A 19,758-nucleotide genomic window follows, 5' to 3' on the forward strand; every position below is an offset into this window, starting at 1 on the left:
CCTTCTAGGACATTCTCAGGAAGCTCTGTACCTACCAAGACCCAGGCCTCAGGAAAGATGCCCAGCTGCCCTGCCAACTTCTCATCCAAAGAATAGGCCACCTACCTGGCTGGTGTGGCTCAGTGGTTGAGCATCAACTTATGAACCAGAAAGTCAAGGTTCAATTCCGGGTCAGGGCGCATGACCAGGTTACGGGCTTGATCCCCATTGTGGGCATGCAGGAGGCAGCAGATCAATGATTCTCATCATTGATGTTTCTATCTCTCTCTCCCTCTCCCTTTCTCTCTGAAATCAGTAATATATACTAATATATATATATATATATATATATATATATATATATATATATATATATATTTTTTTTTTTTTTTTTTTTTTAAGACACAAAGGTCAGGCCACCCTTCCATGGCCCCTTGGAGGTAGCTTGTGAGTGAGATAGGGGCAGGGAAGTTCTGAATAATGTGACCAGTGACTGGGTTCTAGCGGAGAACCTAGGCCCAGAGAGGCTCTCAAGAGCACTGGCTCCAGACTCAGGCCACTGCCCAATTCTTACCTTCCCCACACAGATTCCTCCAAATCTCAAGGACCAGCCACAACCCAGCATCTTAGCTCCCTCACATCCTCCAAGCTTCTCAGATCACCCGTGCAACTCAAAGATTTTTGACCTCAGTGCCCACTCTCACCCCTTTACTGCTTTGGTTGAAATGACCTCCTTCCATAAGCTGGCTGGGCCAGGAAAGCAACTCAAAAGAGACTTCTACTAAGAAAAAGCTGGGGGAAATTAACAAAGAAAGCCACAACCTCCAAACTCTTCTTATGTAGGCCTGCTTAAATCAAACCACCACCTTCTCCCTCCTGTTCATGGCCTCGCCTCCTCGTTGCCATTCTGCATCTATTTGTGCCTCCCTCCAAACCAGAGTGATGCTGCTAAAGCTCAGAGCTGACCATGTGAGCCCTGCCAAACACCTTGTAATGGCTCTTCCTTTCTCTCCAGAAAAAGTCCAGGTCCTTTAGTCTGGCTCTGCAGGATCTGTCAATCTAGTTAGCCTTCTCTTTTTTTCACTTCCTTCCTCATACCATAGGTTCAGATAAAGCTAAATTATTAAAGTCAAGTCACTTTACCCCTCTATGATTTTGCTCACACAGTTCCCCTGCCTGGAACGCCTTCCTCCACCCCGTACTCACCTCTGCTTATTGTTCATAAAGTGGCAGCATCCCCTTCTCCAGGAAGTCTTTCCTGACAACCCAGAGAGAAGAAACCACTTCCTCCTCCAATCCCTGGGCAGACCCTATCTCAGCATGTGTGACATGTTGGTGACCTGGTAGGTTTCCTCAGCTGTCTCCCCAATAAGTGCCTTCAAAGCCACAGAGTAGAGCAGTATAAAGGGAGGGGAGAAAAATAGAAAGCAAAAGAGGGCTCTCATCCAAAAGGCAGGAATAATAAATGACTTTATGTCAATAAATCTGACACCTTGGATGAAAAGGACAAATTCCTTGAAAGACAAAAACTACCAATGCTCATTCAAGAAAAAAAATAGATCCTCTAAATTACCCTATTAACAACATTAAAATCCGAGTTAAAAATCTTTCTATAAAGGTGGCTTCCCTTGCCGAAACCGGTTTGGCTCAGTGGATAGAGCGTCAGTCTGTGGACTGAAAGATCCCAGGTTCGATTCCGGTCAAGGGCATGTACATTGGTTGTGGGCAAATCCCGGGTAGGGGGTGTGCAGGAGGCAGCTGGTCGATGTTTCTCTCTCATCGATGTTTCTAGCTCTCTATCCCTCTCCCTTCTTCTCTGTAAAAAATCAATAAACTATATATTTTAAAAAAAATTTTTTTTTTAAAAAGGTGGCTTCCCTGGAGAATGCTACTAAACATTTAAGGAGAAAATAATATCAATTCTATAAAAATGCAGTGAAACAGGAGGGGAGTTACTAACATTTATAAAGTACCTACTATGTGCCAAATCCTATCTTGGGCAACAGAGAGGCCAAGCTTGCCGGGCCAGTATGGCTCAATGGTTGAGTGTCGACCTATGAATCAGGAGGTCACAGTTTGATTCCCGGGTTGGGGCACATGCCTGGATTGCAGGCTCGATCCCTGGTAGGGTGTGTGCAGGAGGCAGCTGATCATTGATTCTCTCTCATCATTAATGTTTCTGTATCTCTCCCTCTCCCTTCCTCTCTGATATCAATAAAAAAAATTTTTTTTAAAAAAAGAGAGAGGCCAAGTTCCACCTGGAGACCTGAAGCAGGATTTGCCAAGGAAAGATCTTGCCCTATGAAAAGTCTCAGAGAACATAGCACTAGAGACCCTCAATCCTGGGATGCCACACAGGTTACTTCTCTTCCTTGCCATATCCATGGTAGACCTTATTAATCAATTCCAGCTCCTTTCTGCTGAGTCCAGACAAGACCTCCCAGTCCTAAATACAGAACTCCTGGTGACCATCAGAGAAGGTGGCATTAATAGTGAAAGCTATTGGTTATCTCTGATCTAATCTAACCCTAGCCAATATGGAAACTAAGGCCCAGAGAAGCAAAGGTCTTACCAAGGCCAGAGATTCACCACAAAGCAGACAGGAGTTTAGAAACTGATTTTTAAATAGTTTGTGTAGAAGAGACAGTGCTTATGTTTTATCTCTCCTACCAGATGGTGAGCTCCTTCAGGAGAAGCCTGGGTCTAGTTCAGCTTCTAACTCAATGCTCTGTATACCAGGTACACAGTAGGTCTCTGCAAATGTTCCTTGTCTTAGTGAAGAAGGAATAGAGTAAATGAGTTAGATGGAAGGTTTGGATATTACTAGTAGCTCCTAAACCAGGAGATGCTTCAAGCATCTAACACTCAGAGATGCTACCTTTTCAGAATGATCCACACTGAGAACCCAAATAGAGACATTCTCAACCTAAAGATGAGGGGCTGAGGGGGACCTCCGTGTGGATTAGAAATGTGTCTATAGTAGAAATTTTGCCACCTATAGGCTAGACTTTCAAACAGCAAAAACTAAAAGAGCTTTTCAAGTCAACAAAAATATGACAGTTTGATAAATTTCAACTGTTTCAAATTGCATTAATGGCTATAAATATCAAAGTAATAAGACATCTGGGAGAAAAAGTATCTTATAGCCATATCATTAATGTAACTTTGCTGTGAAAATATGATTGATGTACTTAAGCTTTTAGGGACCAACACTGCAGCGTCAGCTTTTTAAAAATACACACTGTGGGCTCGCTCTCTCCCTCCCGGGAGCTCTCCGGCGCCTTTCCCTTCCTCCTCTCCTTTCCCCACAGGCATGCACCGCCTAAACTCTAAGGGTCCCCACAGACCTGCAACCAGGGGAGCAATGGGCTAACCCCCAGAACCTGTCCCCAAGGCCCCCTTTTCTCTGACTCTCCAGTGAGCTGACAGAAGGGCCTTTGCTCACTGCTTTCCCTTAACGTTTCTAGAGAACCAAAGCAGCCCCACCTAGTCTCTCTCCTGTTGCTTCTTCTATCCGAGGCTCTTCCTTGTTTCACTGTCCCCAGCTTTACTAACCTTACTCTCTAAATAAATAAATAAATAAATACACTGTATATGTTAAAAGTGTACCAAAAAATAAAAATAAAAACTGCACCAGTAGCATTTAAATAGATACACCTAAAATGTAAAAGTAAAACAAAACTGAAAGAGCCCTGGCCCATGTGGCTTGGTTGGTTGGCGCGTCGTCCAATGCACCAAAAGGTGGCAGGTTCGATTCCAGTAATGGCACATACCCAGGTTGCGTGTTCAATCCCAGGTCGGGGCAAGTGCAAGAGGCAGCTGAATGATGTTTCTCTCTCACAGCAATGTTTCTCTCTCGCTCTCTTTTCTCTCTCTCTCTCTCTCTCTCTCTCTCTCTCTCTCTCTCTCTCTCTCTCTCTCTCTCTCTCCCCCTTCCTCTTTCTTTTTCTTTTCCTCTCTCTCTAAAAAAAAAAAAAAATCAATTTAAAAATATTAAAAGCAAAAACTGAGAGAGAACAAGAATGCCAAAGATCACCCAAAGCCTGTTTATTTCTGTGGCCTCTTAGAGACCCATTTGGGGAAACAAAGGCAACCTGTCAGGATCTGGGCCTGGGGCTCAGCTCAGCATGGCATTCTCCATCAGCCCCCGCCACCTCCCCGTGCCTGTTCTGGGCCATGAGCCAGACACATTCCTCAGGCCCCCACAACTTCCGGAAATTGCAGACTGAAGTTTGAGGAAAGGGCTGAGCAAAGCAGAAATCTCTTGAGAGAGATGGCAAAAGGCTGATATGCAACAACCACAGCAAGAGGCCTATAACAACCAATGGGGAAACTGAGGCCTAGAGAAGGCAAAGGTCTCATCCAAGACCACACAGTGAGGGGATAGTGGAGAGGAACCACCCACAAAACAAACAAAACAAAAAAAAAAAAACACCTCCTTTCTGATCCTTGTTCATTTGATATTCTGCTACATACAGGCCAAGTCTTCTCCCAAATGAGAATGGGCCCCGGGGTTTTAGGGCCCTGAGTGCTAGAAGGACTGGAACTTAAGAGCTCTCCTGGTTCCTCAGGAAAGAGTCTTAGCAGTCCCATCTCCAGTCTCACCTTCTCTCTTCCCCTGAGTCACTCATTGAGTGACAAATCCTGCCATGGACCTTTTGTCCTGTTCACACAACCCAGCAAGGCAGAAATTACAGACCTGACTTACAGATGAGGAAACGACAGCGCAGGGACTTACCCAAGGCCACAGAGATAGGGAGTGGGAAAGAGGAAATGAAAACCAGGTCTGTCTGGCTCTGCGCTGGCTCTCCCACCACCCCATGCAGTCTCAAGGCAGGTCCCCAAGTTCTGTTTCTGTTTTCAATCCTGCCCACCTCCCAGACGCCACTGCTCGAGGCCTGGAGGCAGTAGGGACGAGCTAAACACCCTCGGCTCCCCAGTGCTTACCCTCCAGTACCACCTCTTTGCCTGTCTTCTTCAGAACCTGCACCGCCTCATCGTGAGTGGCAGAGGAAAGGTCTTCCCCATTCACGGACAGGATGGCATCCCCAACAAAGAGGGCCTCCGTCTGGTCAGCTGCCAAGCCTTTGAAGATCTTGGAAATGAGAATAGGCATCTTGTTCTCCCGGCCCCCTGCACAGACACAGAAAGAGGATGAAACTGAGGCAGACACTCCAACCCTTGGGAATCACATGGAGGCAAAATTATTTTTGAAGGCCTCCCGCAGTGTCCAGCCCAGTGCTGGGAAAGGGGAGATGGGGGGGGGGGGTAAAGAGAATTTCAGCAAAGAATCTTAGAAGTTTGGGACATTAATAATACTAATAAGTCAACCAAAGCACTTGTATGCATGCATATTAGCATAACCAATGGACGCTGGGGTGGTGAGGGCTTGCCCAGGTGGGAATGATTGGGGGGGCGGGGGGCTCAATTGGGGAAAAAGGAGACATATGTAAAACTTAAGATAATAAAAGAAAACATATAAATAAGTAAATAATACTAATAAGTCATTTTTGAAGGTTAAAAAAACGTTTTGTTTATAAAGACTGAAATGATTATATGCAAATTTGAACAGCTAGATTGTACAAGAAATTCTTTGAAAATTCCTTTTTTGCTGTCTTCCAAGAGTTGGATTCCATTATACATGCTTTGTTTTTTCTTTAGACCTGGAAAAAATATGCAATCTTTCAACAAGTGATTTATTCTTCCCTTTTCCAAGATTAGAAATCCTATGATCCCTTAGACCAGTGGTCGGCAAACTGCGGCTCGCGAACCACAGTTTGCCTCTCTGTTGACTAATGAGTTTGCTGACCACTGGGATAGGGGCTTAATCACAAGGAACAACAACAGCCTGTAATTATTGGAATCGAGAGTCTAGGTCAGTGGTCGGCAAACTCATTAGTCAACAGAGCTGCAGTTTGCCGACCACTGCCTTAGACAGTTCCTTCTGGAACAAACTTTCCTCTTCTCCCCAGTGGGTTCACCTCTACAGGCTCTGGGACTAGGACAGGAGTGAAGACATGTGAATGTTTCCTCACTGAGAAAGTCATTTTCTAAATTCATAATGTTATAGTTTGGTCACTGGATCTTTTGGTCTGATGCTTTGGGGGTTCACCAGTGTTTGAGTAATTTACAAGGGGCTTCAGTAATTTTTCCTTCAATACATATTTTGGGTTTTACGCAATTTTCCCACAGTGAGGGAAACCCACTGATACCCCCTAATCTGGCATTATGATGGGATTAGCTATTGCCATGGCTCCAAATTTTACAATCCAGGATCTAGACCTACGCCTTAAAAATCTAGAGATTTCAAAAGCCTAGATAAATAAGTAAATAAATAGCTAATACATTTTACTGAATTGCTTTGTTGCTAAATTCTTGAATGTTGTTTTAAAATAAAAAATAGTAATAATAGTTACTGTTAGTTCCAAGTACCAAACGTTGTCAGTGGTGTTTCATTGCATCTTCACAACACCCCAATCACACAGACATGCTCAGTTTCCTAGGAGGAAGACTGAAGTGTGAAGAGAAGCCCCTTGCCCATGGTTATCCAGTTAGTAAGTGGCAAAGCCAGTATGTATTTGAATGTAGGTCTCTCAGCTTCAGAACCAATACTGTTAACTCTACGGCAGACTGCAAGTAGGACCCTCAGATATCACACCACTGGTCCATCCCTGAAATATTGAAGATGAACTAGTGGCATAGAGAGGGGGTGGTCATTATTCCAAGGTCACAAAATAAATGTGTGGCAACTGGAGAATTGGAAGTTTCTCCTGACCCCCATTGCAGACCTAACAGTTTGCTTATTGTTCTGCACAGAGCTTGAGGCCAAGGAAAGGAAAAGGTTTCTATTTATATCTGCCCTGCTTGGCCTGAAACTGGGAACTTCAGTTCAATGTGCAACTGTGGTCATTCCTGGCTGCTTGGGCTGGACTGGACCCTCGAGGGGAGGTCATCATGGTAACAGGAGTGCAATCCACATACATGAAGAATTAAATGGAGCTGGTACTTCCCCTGAAGCCTCCTGAAAGTACCTTCACTACCACCTAGAAGTATGGTGCTAGGGTGTAACTTTATGTGACCTTGGAAAGTCCCTGCTTCTCTCCTAGTCTGTTTGTCTATCTACAAAGTGTAACTTTATATGAACTCTAAGTTCCTTCCTGCTTTGACACATTAAGTGTACAATTTCTGGGTTGATCTGTTTTAACCCCATGCTAGAGTTTGGGGCTAAGATGGATGCCCACTCCCTGGATTATCCTTTTTCTCTTTTAGGGGTCACTACATGGGGATTTGCCCTTCCATGGGAAAGAACCAACTCCCCTGGCACTATCTAGTGGCCTGATAATTAAGGTTCAAATCCCAGCTCTGCCACTCACTGACGGTGGAATCCTGGGGAAATTGTCTCTTTCCTGAATCTCAGTTTCTTATCTGCAAAATATTGATTATGCTCCCTACCTTTTACCACTTTTTGCCAGGATGAAGTGGATCATGAGCCTAGAGTACTGTAGCACTTAGCACACTGTGGTAGCTGAGCCACCACCATCCCTACCCTCTCACTCAGGCCAAAGGGTCTGGAGGCACGGGAACAGAGCACATCCAGAATGATAGTAGTGTTGGCCTGAGACCCTGACAAGTAATTGTGGTAGGAACTGTGAACCCAATAGCCGGGGGTGTGCAGGGATTTTAAGCACTACTTTTCGTTGCTTTGGGAATCTCTCCTGGCCTCCATTTTCCCTCTCACCTAACAGCAATAATTAACCAAGCACCTACTATGTGCTGGCAGGGTGAATGCTTTAGACTCCTGTGCTCATAGAAACATCACAACTATATTATCAGCTTCACTATATAGTTGAGGAAACTGAGGTTCAAAGATGGGAAGTGATTTGAATTCACACAGTTGATCCTGGACTCAAAAACAGCCTGGTTGCACCCTAAAAAAAGCTATCAGGTACAGCCGGTGTGGCTCAGTGGTTGAGCATCGACCTATGAATCAGTTCACGGTTCGATTCCCAGTCAGGGCACGAGCCCTGGTTGTGGGCTCAATACCCAGTGTGGGGCATGCAGGAGGCAGCTGATCAATGATTCTCTGATCATTGATGATTCTCTCTCTCTCTCTCTCTCTCTCTCTCTCTCTCTCTCTCTCTCTCCTCCTTCCTCTCTGAAATCAATAAAAATATTTTTTACAAAAAGTTGTCAATATTGGGAGCTGAGAGCTCCCAGAGAGGAAGGAGTAACAAGTCTATGTCCACCCCTCTCAGTCCTGTGCAAGGAGGAGATAGTAAGATCAGGAACCTCAAACCCACCTCTTTGCCTAGGTACACAGCCTTACTGGGTCCTCATATTTGTGTGTCTTTTCCTGCCCCCTGTCTGTGAGCCCAGCAGGTGCCTAGTCTCCAATTGACCCCTATGCTTTGAACTCCAGGTCTTACCCGTAGCCCCCACCTTGTTTGTGTCTCAGGGACTTCCTCCTCCCTGCCCTAGTAACCTCCCAGTCCCAGGCCCCAATCCCTTTTCTCCATCCTCTGCTTTCCTGGGGCCCATCTTGTCCTTGATGTCCATGCAACCCCTGAATGGTAACTGCTCTCAGATCTCTATGCCTCCACACAGAACTACCCACCCACGTGTCCTTGGGCGTCCCCAACCCCCTCCACACCTGTGCCTTTCGACTGAGACATCGGACTCTTGAAACCCTCTCCGACGACCTTGGTGCTCCGGTTCCCTCTGTCCCCTCGAACCCTCTTACCCCCAGACAGGAGTCCTCCAACTCCACGTCCTCGGTGCGCCGCCAGCCCCCAAGACCCCTACGCCCTCGGTGCCTCCTCGCCCACCTTTGATGCTGATGCCCAGCCCGCCGGCATCGGCCTTGCGCACAGTCACACGGCGCCGCTGGAGCAGCAGCGCCTCGGGAAGCTGCGGGGTCGCCGCGCCGGGCTCCGCTGCGCCGTTGAGCTGCGCGGGCTCCGGCTCCCGCGGGGCGCCGGGCTCCGTGCCGGGCTCGCCGTCGGCGGGGCTCACGGTCAGCGAGTCCTCCGCCAGACTAAGCAGCACCTTCTGCCACCGCTCGCCGCCTGCCCCCGAGCCCGCCCCGGTGCGCAGGTCCAGCAGCCCGGTGCGCGGGGCGCGCCTGCCGGACGCCATCTTCGAGCCCCCGGGCCGCCGCGTTCGCCCGGCCCCGCAGTGCCCGGCCCGCTCCAGCCGAGCGCCCAGGGCAGAGGGCAGCGGGGGCCCGGCTGGGCCAGCCGCCACCCAGCCCAGGACCGCGGGGGGTGGAGCCTCTGGGGGCGGGGCTGTGTGGGCGGGGCTAGCGGTGGGTGGGGCGGGGCGGGCGGGGGCGGGGCCCAGGATCCGAAGATTGTAAAGTGTGGGACCACTTGGAGAGTGGGATTAAAAGGGCGTCTGGGCGTGGAGCCGGTGAGGTGTGAGAGCTTGGCGGGGCCATAAGGGGGTGGGCCTTCGTGTTGGGAGCGGAGCTCTAGGATCCTGTGGAGGAGACACGGTTATCGGGGTCCGGGACCATAGCTCACGCACGCAGAAACAAGAAAAAGACACAGGAATCCTGGTGCGAGGCTTTGGAATGCTGCAGCAGGGCTACGTTTGTCGAGCACTGGACTCCAGGGTCCGGGCTTGGGTTTACGAGCAAGGAACCGAGCCGCGAGTTTGGTTGCTAGGGGAGGAAATTTGGAAGGAACTGGTTTCCCACTCTGGGTCTGGAGCTTCTGTCTGTGGGCGTGGTTTTGGTGTGGGCGTGGCTTGTGGCGGCCACGCCTGCTGGGATGAGAGCACTGCTGGTTCTGTTTAAGGTTCAGGGGGATACAGTCCCCCACTTCCAAGGGAGTTCAGAAGATTAATTCCCTGTTCTGTTCACAGTCGAAGACAGAAAAGCCTGAAATCCCACACAGAGAGACCTGTCTGGATAAGAATCCAAAACTGCTCCCGGTGTGAGGGAAGACGACTGGAAGGTGGGCCTCTGAGTCTGGACGTCTGGAGACCTGGTTTAGGATCCCTGCTCAGACATTGTTAGTTCCATGTCAACCTTGGTCTCATCACTCCAATTCTCTAAGCCTCAGTTTTCTCATCTGTGAAATGGGAGTCATAATAATGTCTATTTTCACAGGGATGTGTCAGGATTAAATCTATGTGAAGACGTGTTGAATCTCAGAGGGAAGGCAGGGGTGTGGGTGGGTGGGTGTGGAGAGATTAACCAGGGAACGTATTTGCATATATGCATAGCCCATGGACACAGACAGTAGTGTGGTGAAGGCCTAGGAAAGGTGGGGGGTGGATGGAGGGTCAATGGGGAAAAAGGGCACATCTGTAATACTTTTAACAATAAAGATAAATTTTTTAAAAAGAAAACTATAAATCCTATAGAATCAATATCACGTTCATTTATTGAATGCTCTACTGGCCAAGCCCAAGTCAATATTTTTCATGTGTAATCTCATCTTTACAGTAGCCTCACAGAGTAGCTCTGAATACCCCCAACATACAAAAGGGAAAATCTGGACTGAGAAGCTCTAATTGGCCCAGGTCACACATTTGTGAGTGGGAGCAAAGCTGGGATTCAAACTCATGCCTATTTGACACCAGTACCTGGAGACTGACCCACTCTGCTTGACAGCTGCCAAATATGAAGTGAAGGGTATCAGAAAAATCTCACCACATCTGCACACCTGCCCGGGTTGTGGGCTTGATCCCTGGTGGGGGGTATGAGGGAGGTGGCTGATTGATGATTCTCTGTCATCACTGATGTTTCTATCTCCCTCTCCCTCTCCCTTCCTCTCTGAAATCAATAAAAACATATTTGAAAAAATAGGAAGTGTAATTATTGTGGAACACAAGCATCAATCAAATAGTTTTATAGTTATAAGTGTCAAAATAGGGGAGACACAAGTAAAAAATAAAATGAACCCAGGACCCAGCTGGTGTTACTCAGTGATTGAGCATCGACCTATGAACCAGGAGGTCACTGTTAGATTCCTGGTCAGGGCACATGCAGGCTCAATCCCCAGTGTGGATTGTGCAGGAGGCAGCTGATCAATGATTCTCTCTCTCATCGTTGATGTTTATCTCTCTCTCTCCCTCTCCCTTCCTCTCTGAAATCAATAAAAATATATTTTAAAAATAAAATAAATAAAATGAACACAGGGTCTGGCATACACATGATATCCAACAAGTATATGGAAGAGAGAGGGAAGGATGGAAGCATGTAGGAAGGAAATATAGCATTACTTATGCATTGATATTTTAAAAGTATGATGGTGCTTAAAGATTGTAGAGCAGCCTAAGAAATATGGGGGTAAGCACTTGCGATAAATGAGAATTACAATCTACTTGGTTTTTGGAAATTCGGAAGGGAGGAGGGATCAGGCAGGAGACAAGGGACCAGGGGGAGGTTAGCTTTCTTTCCCAGGACCAAAGCCTGGAGCCAGATCTTTAAAAGTCCCCCCACGTACTGCCCTGCTTAAAAAAGACTTAATGAGCCAAACTTGGTGAGAAAGAGCCCTAATACAGAGTTTCTCCCCTAGGGGACTATTTTCTGTGGTTATAATGTGAAGAAAGGAATGAGAGGTGTGATGTGAGCAGAATAAAAGGAGGCTAGCAGAGAAGAAGGATGTAGAGTCAAAGAAAACCGTGATATGCGTGTGTGCATGTGTAAATGTGTATGTGTGTATGTGCAAGATCACATGATATGGGCAGTGCCAATCAGCTGTGTCCCTCTCAGCCCACCCACAGGAACACTGTAGCTGGAGAAATGCTCTTCTTCTCCCTCCACTCTGGTCAGCTGATGCCACTCCTCTGTGGCTCAGAAATTGTCCTCCCAGACACATACACACACAGCCCTGGCTTCCCACCAACCTCAGGGCAGAGCTTCCAGAGGAAACCAGTTCACTACCAAGGGACAAGAGAGGGGGAAGGAAAAGGAAGGAGGGAGGGGGACTTTCCAGCTCACCAGTTTTGAATTCCCCACCAAAGGGCCTGCAGGCTCAAGCCTTTGGGCCAGGAGTCCAGGAGAGGACTCTGGTCAGACAGAGAGGCCTCTATGCACAAGCTCCAAGGCAGGGAGCAGAGATTCTTTACACTCCTGGCCTTCTAGACCCTAAGATGGCAGCAATAATGAAAGTTAACAGGACTAACTGCTTGGATCATCTCAATTAACCTTCAAGACAGTCCTAGGGCCCAGCTGATGTGGCTGAGTGATTGAGTGTCCACTTACGAACCAGGAGATCAGGGCATATGCCCAGGTTGCGGGCTTGATCCTCAATAGGGGGCGTGCAGGAGGCAGCTGATCAATGATTCTCTCCCATCATTGATGTTTCTATTTCTCTCTCCCTCTCCCTTCCTCTCTGAAATCAATAAAAAATATCTTTTTTTAAAAAGTCCTCAGAAGTAGGTCCTGTTATTGTCTCCACTAAGCAGATGAGGAAACTGGGACTCAGATACATGATGTAATAAGCCCAAGCAATCTGGCACCAGAGATCACTGGGACACCATACTGCACCCCAGGTGAGGTTTGGATCTTAGTGGAGGCTGGGAGGCTTCCAAAGTCTAAGACTCCATGGTGTCCTGTGGGATGGAAGCTAAACCAGGTGCTTCCCTAATATGTCACCCTTAAACCTTCATTGCAGCCTTGTAAGGCAGGCACTAAAATCTCCATTTTGCAGATGAGAAAACCAAGGTCAGAGAGAAAAAGTGACTTATCCAAGGTCAGACAGGCAATTAATGACAGAATCCGAATATGAAACAGATTATTTCTGATTTCGTAGCTTTAGCCCCTTCTACTGGGCTACTCAAGATCCTAGTTAAAATCAGACTCAGAATGTCAGAGAATTCACATCGTACGCTTGTGAAATTCAGAGTAAAGCAATGCTAGTATCATAAGATATTGGTGCTTAAGAGGGGACCCACCAAATGTCACTAAGTCTAATTGCCTCACCCCAAGCCAGAAGGCCCTTGATAGCATCTCCAAGAGCTTTCCCTCTAGCCTGAGCTTGGATGCCTCCAGTTACAAGGAGCTCACCTCTCCACAAGGCAGCCCATTTCCATTAAGAAACTACTCCCCACCACCCAAGCCAAGGCAGGGACAGGGAACTCATACTTCTTGATTTTGCTGTCTCAGTGCTGCCTCCTTAAAATGCCTGTTCAAATCGAGGTTGAGAGAAATTTTAATAATTCTCCCATAACCATCCTCTTTATTTCCTTCACAGGACTCGTAACACTTTGTACTGCATGCTTCATATGTTTGTTTACTTATCACCCATCTCCCCACTATATCTCAATAAAACTATGTATTTATATAGTTCTAGTTTTACTACAATTAAAGAAAGATTTAACGTTTTCAGAACCAAAGATTCCACTGTCTTACTTGACTCATGTCCCCAAATATGATAGAAACCTAAAATGGATGATATAGTCCAGTCATGACTGAGATTTACATGTGCAAGCCTTAACAAATTTATAATCTCCTTTATTTACATATTGTAAGTTGTATGATTTAGATGTTGCAGAAATACTTGTGAATCAAAATAAGTTTTGCACCCAAGCTGGGTGAGTCAGTTGGTTGTAGTGTTGTCCTGTGCACCAAAAGGTTGCGTGTTTGATTCCCTGTCAGGACACATACCTAGGATGCAGGTTCAATCCCCGGTCAGGGTACATGTAGGAGGAAACTGATCAATGATCAATGTTTCTCTCACATTGATGTCTCTCTCCCTTCTTCCCTTCCTTCTTCCCTCCCTCCTCCCTCCCTCTCTCCCTCCCTCTAAAATCAATAAACATATCCTCAGGTGAGGATTTAAAAAATACATTTTGGCATATCACTTTCATGCTTAGCAGCTCAGTAATGTATGTTTTTAGATTTTACCCACCACTTTTAGATTTTTTTAGGGTTTTGTGGGGGTTTTTTTGCAAGAGAGTTGTTCAGATTAGCTAATCCTCTAAACTGTTAACTGAGCACTCATCCCAACCTCCAACCTGGGCCTGTGCCCTAACGGGGAATCAAACCAGCGACCCCTTGATGCACAGGATGACATTCAACCAACCAAGCCACACTGGCTAGTGCTGATTTATATTTTTAAAAGATCCCTTTGGCCACTAAACAAAATGTGTACAAGGTGAGGGGGAATGGATTGATTGGAAGCGAAGAGATCATTTAGGGAAGTATTCAGATTATATATTACTGTATAAAATACAACCCCACTTAGAGGCTTAAAACAATGACAGTCAATTATACACTGAGTGGCCAGATTATTATGATCTCTGAATGCATAATAATATGGCCACTCAGTGTATATCCTATATAATAAAAGGCTAATATGCAAATTGTCCCCTCGACTAGGAGTTCGACCAGCAGGCAGGCCAGCCAACCGCCCATGTCCCCTCCCCCTGGCCAGACCCCACCCATGCACGAATTCATGCACCAGGCCTCTAAAATACACACACACACACACACACACACACACACACACACACACACTGAGTGGCCAGATTATTATGTGTTCAGAGATCGTAATGAACTGGCCACTCAGTGTATTTCTTGCTGTTTGCCTAAGGCTCAGTGGGGACAGATCATCTCTGTTCCACATAATGTCAGATGGAGTGGCTTGACTAGAAAATGAAAGTTCTACTTTTCAAGATGGCTCACTCACATAGCTAGGAGCTCAGGTGTGGCTGGGGACTGGGGGCTTCTAGTCCTCTCCATGAGCTGCTGGGCTTGCCCACAGCATGATGGTTGGGTTGCAAGTTCAAGTGTTCAAGAAAGCAAGGTGAAAGGACATAGTGTTTTTATGATCTAGGCTGAGAAGCCATATTAACATCATTTCTGTTGTATTCTATTGGTTAAGACAATCACAAAGGTCTTCCCAGATTCAAGAAGAGGGGAATTTGACTCCACCTCTTGATGGAAGAATGACAAGATTCCAGAAGAGCACATGGCATGGGAACTATTGTTGCTGCCTTCTTTGGAAAGTCCAATCTGTACAGAGACTGTTGAAGTTGAGTATGGCAGATGGTGGTGACCTGGACTAGGGAGGTGGCTGAAGAGAAGATGGAGAGGAGTAAATATAATTAAGAGGTAATGAGGAGGTTAAGACTTTCGGGTGGCTTGTGTGAAGAAGATTAGGGAGAGTCAACAACAGAAGACTTTAAAGTGTGTGACAGTCTAAGATAACTTAGGAAGAGAATGTGGAAAAAGAAAATAAACCAAGGGTTTGAGTCCTGAGTTAGAAATCAAGAAGAAGAGGAGAGTAAGTGTAGATGATCATCTCAGGAAGCAGGACATTTGCTGTTGGGTGTTCGTTTTTTTGTTGGTGGGAGGTTTTAATTAAGAGAGGGGTTTCCGGACTCCGCCAGAGCCGCTGTTGCCAGCGACATGTTCAAGGTAATCCAGAGGTCCAGCCAGTCTGAATCTGCTCACCTTCAAAGTCTACGCATCACAGAAAAAGGACTCAACTCACAAAGCTTCTGTGAATGTGAATGAGCTTTCACTCTACTCTGTTCCCGAAGTTCAGTCTAAATATGTGGAGGAGCCAAGGACTCAACTTGAAGAAAGCATCTCACATCTCTGACAGTATTGCAAGCCATATACAAGTTGGTGTCAGGAAATGTATTCCGAAACTAAGCCCAAGATGAAAAGTTTGGTTCAGTGGGGGTTAGACAGCTATGAATTTCTCCAAAATGCTCCTCCTGGATTTTTTCCAAGACTTGGTGTTATTGGTTTTGCTGGCATTGTTGGACTCCTTTTAGCTAGAGGTTCAAAAATAAAGAAGCTAGTATATCCACCTAGTTTCATGGGATTAGCTACCTCGCTTTGTTATCCACAATAAGCCATCGTATTTGTCCAGGTCAGTGGGGAGAAATTATACGACTGGGGTTTATGAGGATACATAGTTGTAGAATATTTGTGGAAGGAGAACTTTCAAAAGCCAGGAAATGTGAAGAATTCATCTGGATATAAGTAGAATACACCAGGTTCAGCCCATTTTAATCAGTTATAGGTAAATATTGGAAACTCCATACAATAAACCAGTGTTTCTACAGAAAAAAAATGGAAGAGGTGTCATTATTGAATGTAGTAAACAGGCTTTTTTCTTCAGGAAAAACTACACTAGGCCTCATTGTTACCTTGGTTGATGTCATACTACAAAGGGACTAATCTGAAATCTTTTCACCTCCAGATAATGTACATGCCTTTGAACTTCTTGTTCTCATGTTGCTATTTATGTACATAATTAAAATTCAAGTTAAAAAAAAAGAGAGAGAGGGGTTTCCTCTTAAACCAGACAATAATCCTAAGCTCTCTAATTCTGGACCCAGGACAAGAAAATAAAGCTTGGGGGTGGGGGTGGGGGGAGATAATGGTAATGGTTTGAGCTGGGCTTTGAGGATGTTCATGTGAGGATCAAGAGGCTTTCAGAAAATCGAAGTATAAGGAACAGGGACCAGGGCAATGGGTTTGTTTTTTTCCCTAAAGATAATGAGGAGCCAGGAAGGTGTTAACCTTAGCAGAAGGAGATTCATAATCATGGCCTAAGAATTTTTATCCCAATCCAGCATTTGATGAAGGAGGAACCAGAGGCCCTAGAGGGTTTCGCTACCCCTGTACCCCTAGCCCACTATTAGTCACTTGAAAAAGACATTTGTCAATGAGCTGGAAACAGCCTGATGCTGGAGCCATATAGATTCAGCATCCTGGCGCCACATCTGATAGATGGCAGCAGAGGGCAGCAGAGAGTCAGGGCTGCGGGGCCCTAGGTAACTGGCCATCCAGCATCCATAGAAGAAAGATGGGAGTCTAGAATGGTGTGGGAACTGGGGATCCTTAAACTTGCCACTTCTGAAGCACTTTCTTCCCTTCCTTATATGAGGATTACACATCCATTTCAGAGGTGGGATTATTATTATGGTTACCATTATTATACCAGCTACCATTTACTGAGCCCATCCCATCTCAGCACCTGCACCCCCCAGTCACAGACCCAGCCAATGGAAAGAGTACCGTAAGTTTTGGGGTCAGGCAGATTTGGCCTCAAACCCTGGCTCTTCCACTGACTCAAGTAACTCACTTCCCCTCTAAGTCTCACTTTCCACATATATGAAAGGGGGATAATAAGACAAAAGCCTGGAGGGCTCTGAAAGAATTTTTAAAATTATATTTATTGGGGTAATCCGGCCAGTGTGGCTAAGTGGTTGAGTGTTGACCTATGAACCAGGGAGTCAGATTCCATTCCCAGTCAGGGCACATGTCCAGGTTGCGGGCTCGATCCCCAGTAGGGGGTGTGCAGGAGGCAGCCTATCAATGATTCTCTCATCATTGATGTTTCTATCTCTCTCTCCCTCTCCCTTCCTCTCTGAAATCAATAAGAATACATTTTAAATTTTTTATTGTGGTAACATTGGTTAATAACATTATATAAATTTCAGGTGCATAACTTTATACTATGACCTGAGAAAATTAAAGGGCCCCAACCCCCAACATACACACACACAGACCCAAAGTTGGGAGTTCTACACACTGCCCCAACCCCCCAACCTTAACTGATTCCAGGAGGAGTCACCACGGTGGAGGGAGCACCCCTGGGCCCAGAGCTCACCCACCCTCATGTTGCATTCAGAACAATCCTTTATTCCTTTCTTCCCACAGATGTTTCACTCACACTCTTCTCTGCTCTGAAGTCCCCTCAAAAGCATTCGCCAGTAATTTTTCCAAATCACGGTAATTATCTCATTACTTTGATATTAATAGATTTCACCTGCCATCAAGGAGCCAACTGAAAAGTTCCCAGTCCCTATGTGTGGGGAGGGACTCCTGGAGTCGGCTTTGCATGAAAGCTGGCCTGGCAGCAACCCTGCAGTTCATTCACCCCAGCTCACTTCCCTACCATCCACCTTCCCTTACTCATGCTCTTGCCCATGTCAGAGACAAGCCTGACTCCTGAGAAAGGTAGAAACCAAACTGCCCAGTCTCCAGAGGCCTAGAGTCATACAGTAAAATACACTGTAGAGGCAGCACCTAGAAGGGGATCTAGGGTTGCTGGTCACCCAGGGACTTCCCCTCAGCTACACTTCAAGACAGATCTGACTTGGAGACACTACAAAGCTTAGCTAGAGGAGGAACGTCACAGATGACAGGTGTTAGGGGTATCCAGGGCCCACCTCCAAAAACTCCTTGGCAGACCTTCCCCAAGCTCCTCCCCTTACCTCCCAATAATAACTAATATTTATTGAGTATGGTCCATAACCATTTGGGGGGGGGGGGTGGTAACTTAATTAATCCTCATAGCATCATTGTTATTGGACCTATTTTACAGGTAATTTTTTTAAATTTCGTGATTGATTTCAGAGAAAGAAAAAGGAGGAGTGAAAGAGAGAAACTTCAATTTATGCATTCATTGGTTGCTTCTTGTATGTTCCTTGACCGGGGATTAAACACACAACCTTGGCATATAAGGATGATCCTCTAACTAACTGAACTACCTGGCCAGGGAAGGACTCTTTTCTATGATAAAGATTTAATTAGCCCCATGTTAAATGAGGAATGAGAGTTTATGTAATCTGCCCAAAGACTTACTCTCTCAGTATCAGATCTGGAATGAATTCATGTGGACCTGACTCCCAAGCCTATTCTCCTAACCATGAGACTCTTCTGCAAGCACCCTCCTCTTTAGGCCTCAGTTTCCCTATCTGTAATAATCACAGAGACCATTCATTGATGAGAGCTCACTGTTTGCCAGATACCAGTTTGCCACAATCCCTCCTGGCCCATTGCACTTGATCTTATTAATGAACTAGAGGCCCGGTGCATGAAATTCATGCATGGGAGGGGGGATCCCTCAGTCCAGCCTGCACCCTTTCGCAATCTGGGATTGCTGGCTCCTAACTGCTCGCCTGCCTGCCTGATCACCCCTAACTGCTCACCTGCCTGCTTGATCACCCCTAACCGCTCAACTGTTGCCTGATCGCCCCTAACTACTCTCCTGCTGCCTGATGGCCCCTAACCACTATGCCTGCCTGCCTGATGTGCCTAACTGCCTCTGCCTGCCTGCCTTATTGCCCCAACTGCTCTGCCTACCTGCCTCATCACCCCTAGCCACTTGCTTGCCTGCGTGGTTACCCCTAACCACTCACCTGCCTGCCTGATCACCCCTAACCACTCGCCTGCCTGCCTGATTGCCCCTAACCGCCTCTGCCTCAGTCCCACTGCCATGGTTTTGTCTGGAAGGATGTCCGGAATGATGTCTCGAAGGTCGTTCGGCTGTCTGGTCTAATTAGCATATTATACTTTTATTATTACAGATTTGAATCTATAACCATTATAACCACGAAGTAACACTGCTTTAGTCATACCCACTCTCAAGTGGATAAGTGGGTTTCCAAGTCCAAGGCTCCCAGGAATATTGCCTAGGATGGGGGAAGGGACAGTCTCGGCAGACAGGCTGCCCAGGGCAAGGCAGGCCAAGGCTGACTGATTGGGCAATCAGAGACTAGACTAGCCAAGCTGGTCAGGGTGGGGAAGCAGAATAGAGGATCCTTTGTCAGGCCAGAAACTGCAAGGCTGCCCCATCCCCACCATCTGGCTCCAGCTACAGCCCAGTGATGCATGATGGGGAAATGGCAGGAGGGGGGTGCTGGAGGCTGCCCACCTGCTCTGCCTCCTGGGATAAGCCAACCTAAGACCTCCCAGGCCCATCTGGCCAACACATCCCTGAGCCCTGACCACCCCTAGGGACTCCTTTCGACAGGCTAAAATTGGCTGGGAGTATGGCCAGCCTGTTGGGGTCACAGGTC

The 19,758-nt window shown here is 46.6% G+C and overlaps 1 protein-coding gene and 1 pseudogene across 2 annotated transcripts in view; one reads left to right on the forward strand and one right to left on the reverse strand.

Moving 5' to 3' along the window:
- The window catches only part of SNTA1 (syntrophin alpha 1), a 30,169-nt gene extending 20,960 nt beyond the window's left edge, over window positions 1–9,209 (reverse strand). Inside the window, exons 1-2 of the mRNA XM_079783762.1 lie at window positions 8,805–9,209; window positions 4,927–5,112 (exon numbers count right to left, since the gene is read on the reverse strand). Of these exons, the coding sequence (XP_079639888.1) occupies window positions 4,927–5,112; window positions 8,805–9,114 (496 nt within the window). The 5' untranslated portion in view covers window positions 9,115–9,209. The remainder of the gene's footprint in view (window positions 1–4,926; window positions 5,113–8,804) is intronic.
- A 5,491-nt stretch (window positions 9,210–14,700) lies between these two features.
- Window positions 14,701–16,010, forward strand: LOC307107484 (MICOS complex subunit MIC26-like; annotated as a pseudogene). The gene is made up of 2 exons: window positions 14,701–14,738; window positions 15,362–16,010. The product of its transcript is annotated as an MICOS complex subunit MIC26-like (transcript).
- The last annotated feature ends 3,748 nt before the right edge of the window (window positions 16,011–19,758 follow it).

Source organism: Cnephaeus nilssonii, assembly GCF_951640355.1.
Source record: "Cnephaeus nilssonii genome assembly, chromosome: 11".
Classification (NCBI taxonomy): domain Eukaryota; kingdom Metazoa; phylum Chordata; class Mammalia; order Chiroptera; family Vespertilionidae; genus Cnephaeus; species Cnephaeus nilssonii.